The following is a 9,778-nucleotide window of genomic DNA, read 5'->3' on the forward strand; positions in this document are numbered from 1 at the left end:
TGACTTGACTGGTCAACGTGACCCAACGCACACAAATAGAAAAGGGGGTCACCGTGCACGGTTGTCTCCCCTACGGAGGAATGTAGGTCCCTGACGTGTGACGGGAATAACCCCAACACCGCGAAAAGGGTGATGAAGCGGGGTCTGTGTCTCCTCTTACTCACGGTAGTCGGATAACTGAAGCTGGATTTCAAGAATTTTCGACTTTCGTTCCCTGGAATTCTTGTCCGAGTCCGGAAGCTGAAGTCCGGATAAACGAGAACAAAATACATGGAGGAAAATCTGTTCCCGTGCCTTTTGTCTGGATACCGCGGGATCCGGATAAATTAAGTCCAGATAAACAGGGGTCGACAGTATTCATTTGCAGTTTTCTTGGTTTGGGATTTCTCGACTTATCCCTTTGCTGCATCCACAGGTTTCAATTACAGTTCAATGACATTGGCTCTGGACTCTCACTTTAAAGGGACGGCCTAATCCAGATGCGGTGATTCCAAAACTTAACTGAAGTCATATGCACAAGTATTATAGATAAACAAAGTAGTACACAAACACAGTAGTAGTCCTCGACAGTACATTGCAAGTGCAGACTGTGGGTGTTGAGAAGGGTGAAAACCTCACTCCCACAAAAAAATAAAAAAATAAAAAAATGACACACTGACGTTTAACCAGATGGGCCAATCTGTGAGCAGACTGGTAAGACAGCTATTTGTAGTCATGGGCATGCACACAACAACCTGATTATGACGTATGTGACGTTTGTCTCCTCTGTTGTCGTGTTCAACTTAAGAAGGAAAAGAAATCTAGTTCGTCAACTACATATGCCGCTGGAGATAAGGAGACACAACAGCGTGCCAAGAGAAATACTGCAGCACCACCATGCAGTGTAGTGTCATGCGGCCAGTCTTAGCAGCCAATACGGAAGCAGAGTGAGTATGATGGATTACATTATCTCGCGGAGCAGCGAGCATGACCTCTCTGTGTCCAGCCATCCTATCTGCGGCGAAGTAATATTTTGAGAGCTGACAGACTGTGTTTCTTTTCTTTTTAAGTTGAACACGGCTACAGACAATGCCAATTCAGCTATCAATACTGGTACTGGTGAAGGCAAAGCACTGCAAACTCAGCACGGCGTTTCCGCATCTTGTGTTAGTCTAAACTGCGAGAAGCTCTCATTTCTTATTCTCCACCTCCTTCTTTTACCCGGTTTTATGGCTCCTGAAATAAACGTTAATTTTTATGCCCCCCACCTTGAAGAAACAGAAAGCCCTTATTAAGTTTAAAGCACTGCCGCCTGAAAGTGCCACCATCAGTACATAAATGTGTGGCAATGCTTGTCAACGAGCATGTTTTGTCCATTACGCATCTTCTGCTTTCCTTATTCTGTGTGACACAATCAATCAGTGCTCACCTCCGAGTTGCTCGTCGCTCCAGATCCACCGTGTGGGTTAGACCTCGGGCTGTCAGGGCTAAAGGGTGTAAAAGGTGAACCAGAGGTTGCTGGAGTGCTGTTGGGTGCAACAAGACGGTGCACCTGTGCCTGTGGTAGCATAGTGCGGCTGCTGAGAAACTGCTGCACCTGCCGTTTCTTGCTCTGCTCTACATGGTAGCGCGTTGGATTCTCCAGGCGAGACTCAACCTGAGAAGGAATAAGGTTAACCATTACGTTAATTTGTCGGAGAAGTGACCACTTGGCAGTCAATTTAACAATACATGTCTATACATTTTGTTCTAGCCCTTTTGTTCTGTTGTTTTGTTTTGTTTGTTGTTGTGTTTTTTTGTTTGTTTTGTTCTAGCCCTTTTGTTGTGTTCTAGCTTTTGTTCTGTTTGTTCTAACAATGCACAAAAATTAGTTGTAGTGCAACTTCTGCACCTTAAAATGTATGCTGTAAGAGCTGTGCAGAAGTGATTATTTCTACCTCTTTAATGGTACATGCCAATGAAATTAACAATGAAACAAACGAAAGGCAATTATAAGTGAACTTATGAACTGTCCATTCTTTCGTAACAATTTTCTCTTTTCTCCAAAGTGGAATATCAAATAGCACAGTTACTTTTGGAGTGAATGAGTTCTTGCAGTGTCTGAAAGTGTTGTCATCGCAATCTTTTGGACATCACGGCAGAAAACAGGTACACGATGTGTGTTGAATAGGTATTCGAGGACAATCATGCCAAGATAGATTTGCCACAGAGGCTGCTGTGAAATCTGTAAGTGTCATAAAAGATAGTGCACCTGAGGAACACTACTGACATGACAGCTGAAGGTTCATGAATGATATTTTTGTACAAACCGATGTCTTAATCAGAAACCATCGAGGAGCATTTCATTGTGAACATCGACTGTTACGTAAACTAATTACCTTTTGTTTTATGATATGCAACATATATCAACAAACCACATGCCCATTCAATCTACCTGTCAAGTCTATTTGGGTTTAGTTGGCTAGCTGGTATGGTAAGCCATATTTGTATTGCCAGTTATTTGTAATGGGAGGTACAATTGGTTTTAAATGGTTTTAGTCGGACGGGCGACAAAAACAGAACTGGAATTAATCAGTTCATTTGAATGGGAAATTGTCCAATTGGACCAATTCAACTGGGTAGGTGAATCTTTCTGTATATGTGCGGACAGAAAGTCACAAATTCACAAGAGCAATCCAGTCCTTATTTTAATGGTATATTTGGGTTGCAGTCCACTTCGAAAGCAATAGACCGTTTTACAAAAGCAAACGGCAGCACACAAGGGCTCATGGGAACTTGGAGCGCCTTAAAGCATTACGAGACAGCCAGAGGTGGAGGTAGAAGAAGAACAACAACATTCCCCGTGTGCACACCAGCACCGTCAGCCATGATAAACCATAACCGAAGCAGACGACGGAGCACATGTTCCCTCAAAGTTCCCATGCTGCTTTGCGCTGCGCTTGGTGGTGCGCGCATCTTTGTAAAATCGTCTATTAGAGATTGTCAGAAGTAGAAATGTGACATACCTGGAGAACTTCACTAGGCACATGGATATCGGGAGGCAATCGGTCAGGTACAGAAGGCACACATATTGCTGATGAGGCAGGAGGTGTCCCAAGCGATGCCTGAATTTCCCGAAGGCGCTTCTCTTCCTGCTCAGCTTGGTGACGCTGGAGCTGTTGCTTTAAATTTGTGTAGCTTGGGAACTGTGGCCTTGCTGTCCTGACCGTACTGGAAGAACAAGGCAGGTAGCATATTACATAGTTTTTAAAACATATTTTTTGTCACTTGTACGATGTGTATGTGTAGCTGACGTCACCAGCTAAGGTGTTGATTGCGTTTTTTACTTATATTATTATTACTTCTCCTTGCTTAATGTGTAGTGTTGGGATCACTTGTAGTGTGCAAATATCTGTCATAACCCAACTAACTCACCACTCTGTCATGTAATGCCCATATAAGGGCATTCGACATATTGTAAATAAATCCATAAAATGTGTACTTTGTGTGTGAAGTTAGGAGTTGGCATTTTCCCATAAAGTCAACCAGCAGTACATCAGTGACGCTTTTAGGTGGTTACAAATGTATGTCTTAGTCACAACCTCTCGCTAGGCAACAATGGTCAACCATAGACAGCACAAAAACATGTCCTACTTCAACCATCACTTTACGACATGTATTCTTCCGGCGAACACAATCCATCATGAATGATCGCAAGTAACGAGCAGCTGCACACAATGGTGCAATAGTTTTGAAGACATACAGCAAGATGGGTCGGAGCAAGACAAATTTTTGAGGTGGAGTATTGGCAAAAAGAAGATGGCTCTAAGTATATACAGAGCAGTTTCCAGTAAAGTGATCAAGCAAGCCCAAGCGTGAAATCTGTGAAAGCTGTGAAATAGTGCCACATTTGACATGCATTTCATTTTCTCAATTCAGGCCACTTCATTTTTTCCCCAAGAGTCGAAACATGTTTTTCTAAATCAATCACATCGAACTCACACAGCATGTTGCTCACACCAGTAGCATTGCCCCAAAAACTACTTTGAGAGGGGTTTGCACACAGGGGCAGATACAGACCCTCACTTTTTTTGTGTGTATGGGGGGGGGGGGGGGGGGGGAATCACCCAGACACCCTTCCCCTTGGATCACGGCAACTATACAGGGGTGAGAAGATTTCACCCTTGTTTACCTCTACCAAAGGTACTGATAGCGGCATACTTGTCTCATGTCGACAGCTCACGGTTTATCCTGTCGGAAATCTCCAGGTATTGGAATTGAGACTGTTTTTTTCAACAAATAGACTCGTATGGCACACTGCGAAAAACCTCAAACACAGTAATGGCACAGCACCTTCAGGGTCATCCAAGCCAAGACAGGCTGCAGTACCTTTGAACGAAGATTTCAAACAACTGTGTCGCAAGCAGTACAATTGGGAAGGGGGGGGGGGGGTGTAGTTGACATCCCCTCTCCCCTCTTGGGAATGCCACTGGCAGATACTACTTCTTTATTCGTTTGAGTCTCCAACATGCCAGCAACACATGAACATGAAGACATGGAAAGAAGAGAAAAAGGGACACAAAATCATGACAGAAGTCGCAGACTTAAAAACAAGCAATGTGAGGGTGTTGTACCAACTGGCTTGGGTAGTAATGTTCACCCTTGATATAGGAAGTGCTCAGGCCCCCACAAGGACATCCTGGGTATCCGGAAAATCGAAGTTGCACACAGGTTCAGTTTAACCAAACAGTTTTCAATTGACAGAATTTTCGCAAAACGCCTTATAAAATTTTAATGCATATCGCTATGCAGTATATAGACAGTCCCGACTGCAATGAAGGAAGTGAACGACAAATTCGAAGCAATTGCTTTTGCGTGACGCAATTGTTGTTTGCAACTTTTCTCAACCTTGAAAATTCCGCTCGGAGCATCTGTTGAAGCCTATGATTCCATAGCAAGCCGTTAATTCGAGCATCATTTCGAACACACTTTCGAAGGATGGGTAAACGGGTGCATGAAGTGTGCAGACAAAACTAAGTTGCGTAGGATAATGTGTAGTGCGCTCACAGATGTGCGGCGTTTGTGCGCGACTTCTGGCGCTACACATACCCGCTGACTCATGCGAGAAAAGAAAGGCGAAAAAGCAACAACAATAAATGTTATCCAATCTTGAAAGTGCTACCTCGCGGTGGCGATAGCATGGCGTGTTCGTCTGCTGATCTTTTCCGAAGAAAACACAAAGCATGCCCCATTCATAAGAGGTGCAACGATGGTTAAGATTCCTGGGGTACGAACGTAAACATACCCATGTCGATTGCGCAATGATTGCATAGTTTTCTGTGCCGCTTACTCCCCACGCTGACATGCTGTTCTGAGACACGTAGTTCACAGCTAACTACCGTGCCGTGCCGTGACGCTGTGTTTTCACTTAGAATTTGCCTTCCAAAATCTCAATAACTGTGAATTCTAATGAAAACAGATGTCAACTAAGCCTAACGTACCTTGCATGGGGTGACATCGGAGTTGTACTGGTAGCACTGCGATTGTATGCATGTGCAGACTTCAGATTGTGGTCCTGAAGACTCGATGATGATGCCATGATTTCGTCGAAGTTTAGGTCAACACCCGATTCCCTCGAAAATTGCGACATGGGTGTCTCAGGATAACTACATGGGCCAAGCTAAACGACAAGGACATTTAATCTAATCTGCGCAAATCTGAGAACTGTTCCTCGTCGCCGACCTTCTGCTACGACGTTCCCCTTTGCTTCGTTGCCATTGGTTCTGGTATGAAGTCACATGGAGAGACGCAAGATTCTGGTGGCAGGTCATTGGCCAAGGGTACTTGATGTCACTGGCGCTCTGGCTGTTTACCAGCCGTCGCACGCGTGGTTTCGCTTTCGATCTCCGTGAAGTTGTTTAAATGGGCAGTTTGAACAGTTCACCAATATGTGTTCGCATAGGGACGAATGAATGTTACTAATAAATATTAAAGTAAGTTGCAAATAGCCAGAGGCAGCAGACGACGACGCCTCTGTCAAAAGTGCGCGGACAGAGCCAGTGGTGTGAGAGGGTGCACAGTTCGCACATGGTGTTTCGGCTCCGTGATTGTTTTCTGCATCTTGTTCGCTTTCCTAGACTACGAAAGAACACGGTTTCTATTACAGAGCCCGAGGACATCTAGTGGAACCTTATCACAGAAGACACAAAGGAAGTGGACCTTCACGAAAATTATTTGGGGCGTCACGTACCTTGATAATAAGCGATGCCATATCGGCTGGTCTCTGCAGTAATTTGGTCCAGCACAGTCTGTGTCAGCTTGCCAGAATAAAAGCGAATGCAGGGCCCTGTAGTTGGTAGAAGAACAGTCTGGACGAACAAAGGTAAACCACGTAAACACAAGCAAGCTTACGGTCCATAGGCTAGTTTGCGTTCATTATTCTTCACAATAAACGTATCCCCCCATATAGGTTAGGATCCTGCATCAGGTTCGAATCAGCTTCGAAACTTTCTCCCTTTCGCCTGGAACGTCGCTCCCAGAGCTAGCCAAGTACACATCGCGCAATCCTCACCGCGGACAAGATCGATAGCTTTATATTGGCTGCGTTCGCGTGATAGAGCAAGGAACCATTCCGCCTGACCATTCGAGACTGCGAGGTACCCGGGTTCGAATCCCGGTGCCGGCTGTGCTGTCTGGGGTTTTTCCTGGGTTTTCCTCAGACGCTTTCAGACATATGTCGGCACAGTTCCCCTAGAAGTCGGCCCAGGACGCACATTTCCCCAGGGCGTCAGTCGTGACGTTGCCCACATACGTGAGGCCGACAACGGCAAGCCCTTTCACCATCACCACCACCACCACCATCCGCCTGCTATTCCGTCATGGAAGTTATGGGGTAAAGTAATGGAGGGGGCATTTCACTCCTTCTTTACCATATGGTGACATTTTCCCTTTTCGTATCGTCCTGTATTCAGGCTCGGCACTCGCGACCTCACTCGCATGCTCACTGGCTCCGAACTCAGCTCTCCGCTTGCTCACTCATGCTCACACTGCTCAGTTCACCGGATGGATTCTGCAGCTTTTGCCGTTTGCTCACTCACGCTCACTCATTCTCGGCTCGGCTTCCTTGCCTCTGGCTGAGCTCTCTGGGAGCTCACGTTCGCGTGCACGGAGTTGCTTCCGATCCTCGTTAGCCGTCTCATCTGCAGGTTCTCAAGAGCGTGAACAACATGTTATGAGGAGAGTTGAGCTTATGTGATGAAGATTGCGTGAAGGTGAAAGGAGCTGAGAGGGGAGTAAGGCAAAGTGTAATAAAAATGTACTCGTGTATGTATAGGTTGTGATGTAAGGTGTGTAAGGCAGAGGTGGTCTATTACTAATGTAAAGTACGTGGGAGGGGGGGGGGGCAGCATCAGTAGTATACTGGGGATGGCACCAGACGGCTCAGTTCACGATGCATGAGCGTTATACTCAGGTTCGCTCGTGTCCATTGAGCCAATTTGAGCATCATTTCGGCTAACTAATGCTCAGTTCATTCATCACACTTCGGACGGAGATGGAGCCGCATCTGGCAACGCCACTCGCTTTCGAAATGGCATACATGGGATCAGAAGGCCTGCACGTTACCAAGTGATCCATTCCCTTTGACCGACGAGTAGCGCCTTCCTACAGTTCCTTAATAAGTGAAAGAAAGTTTTCAGTATGCTCCAGCATAGAACAATGAAAAACTCTAAACGAAGGTTCACTGTGTAGCCACGAATATCGACTGCACGAGCGAAAAGAGGATAGAAAGTTTTAGTAGATCGTAATTTGATCACGATAACGGTTTCCAAAACATAAGATGGAGTCTCAGCTTGGCAGAACACGAAAGGACACACAAGACAAGCACCAAACAGCTCAAAAAGCGGTCTTGTGTTCCTCCGTGTTCGCGCAAGCTCAGGCTTCATCTGCAATGGATTTCGTCCTCGAGCCAGTGGCAGATCCAGCCCACCCCACCCACACACAAACCGATGGTCTGGATCCGCCCCTGCCTCGAGCTTGCCTGCATCAATGCCATTTTGTTTTCCAATCGATTTGAAATACAGTGAACCCTGGTTAGTATTACTCCCGTTAATCTGACATACTCGCTGTATGACTGTTTTTCTCGCGAACCGTTCCGCTGGCACGTAAATCCCCCTCGTTAATATGACAATCCGACCCGTTTATCGGACAATGGCCAAGATTTTTGTCACAAGTACAGGATCAAACACAGTCATTATCATCCCGCTATTATGACCGTGTCACATGACCCTCAGCTCCCTATCTTCTACCTCGCTCAGAGAGGATGTCCCCTGAAATCGCTGACCTCGAGATTATACTCATATCGCTTTTCGAACAACCGAAGTCACACCAGGTTACACTGTGCTGCTGTTTTCACGTAAGGATGGCCGAAGCCAAGCGGAAGAGGGATTTGGCAGTCGGAATGAAGAGCGGCGTTACTCAAAGCTTGTTATTTTTAGCAGATAAAGGTCGATAACGTGTCCGCAATTGATGGTGCTATTGTCCATTTAGAAAAATTAATGACTGAAAATTGTTTGACGTAGTCATTGTTAACAGATTTTTGGGTAAATAAATTAATTACGTCGGCTTTTGTTGTGCGTAGCGGTGTGTCCGGTCCGCGGAGGGCGCGTTTCTCCTTAATATGACAATTCGCTTTATGACCAAAATCCGCGGGAACGGCAGTGGTCATATTAACGAGGGTTCACTGTAGATCATATCACATTGCAGATGTTTCATTTTACAGCTTCCTATATTGGTTTCCGTGGAACGCTTAGTCGCTTACGATCTATATGCTAGTGAAAAAAGAATCCGTAGCTCTTTGACGGCACGTAGTGTCGTTCATAACTCAAACGTCGTCATACCAACACTGGACAGCTGTTTCGGTCATATTGGGCCGCAGCAGCAGTGATTTATCCGCACTCCCCCCCTTACACCCCCTCACTTTTTACCTCTGCCCCTACAGGAGCCTCAGGAGGTGCCCTTGCTATTTCAGCTCTAGAAACATGTCGGTAATCACATGTTAAGCTGTAATGACGTAACTATAATAATGACCCCCTCCCTCATTTTTTGCAACACCCCTCCGTGTTTGGAATTCTGGTCAGCATTGCCCAGGTAGGCAACCTTCTGGTGGGTGGACGATGTACTAAGGCTACTAAAGTTATCGTCCAGAAGGGGACGGTCGTTGACTAGTTGTGTCCTGCTTCACGGCGGAGGACACCATACCCAGGAAACCTGGTGAATTGCAAATTACCTCACCCATCACCCATGCATGCATTGCCTGGCCGCCACCGATACCTTTCAGTTATTGTGAAAGCTACGTTTTTTTTTTTTTTTTTTTTTTTTTCAAGTAACGGTCCACAGAATATTCGCGTCCAGATTGGGAATAGATTGAGTGAAAGATAATTTATTCCTCTATTAACTACTAAAACCATACATTTCTGGCGAACCTTGTCTTGGTTAATAAATATGCAGGGAAGCCTACCGGGTTAACTATTTAAAACTATTCTTTAACTTCACTGCTCTCAACCCTTATGTCAGAAGGAAGTTGATGGTATCCTAGCCGGCATAATGGTTCCGAACTTTATCGCAACGAGGAAACTCCCGAGATTGATCCTGATATTGACTTCAGTTTGGGTAGCGTTTGACGTGAGTAATGGAGTTTGTTGTTGGTGTCGTGGTCTATACTCTGGATGCAGTATATTTGACTTTTCCCACTACACTACTGCGATGCCGAAGGAACACTCAAGTTACGTATAAGAGAAGTGAGGACAACAGTCACAAGCGC

At 45.5% G+C, this 9,778-nt stretch overlaps 1 protein-coding gene across 1 annotated transcript in view; it reads right to left on the reverse strand.

Moving 5' to 3' along the window:
* Positions 1-5,719, reverse strand: part of LOC135401083 (transcription factor E3-like) — a 32,545-nt gene extending 26,826 nt beyond the window's left edge. The window contains exons 1-3 of the mRNA XM_064633243.1: positions 5,460-5,719; positions 2,985-3,189; positions 1,409-1,636 (exon numbers count right to left, since the gene is read on the reverse strand). Coding sequence (XP_064489313.1) covers positions 1,409-1,636; positions 2,985-3,189; positions 5,460-5,608 — 582 coding nt within the window. The 5' untranslated portion in view covers positions 5,609-5,719. The remainder of the gene's footprint in view (positions 1-1,408; positions 1,637-2,984; positions 3,190-5,459) is intronic.
* Positions 5,720-9,778: the final 4,059 nt, after the last annotated feature.

The sequence above is a fragment of the Ornithodoros turicata genome, chromosome 7 (genome assembly GCF_037126465.1).
Source record: "Ornithodoros turicata isolate Travis chromosome 7, ASM3712646v1, whole genome shotgun sequence".
Lineage (NCBI taxonomy): Eukaryota > Metazoa > Arthropoda > Arachnida > Ixodida > Argasidae > Ornithodoros > Ornithodoros turicata.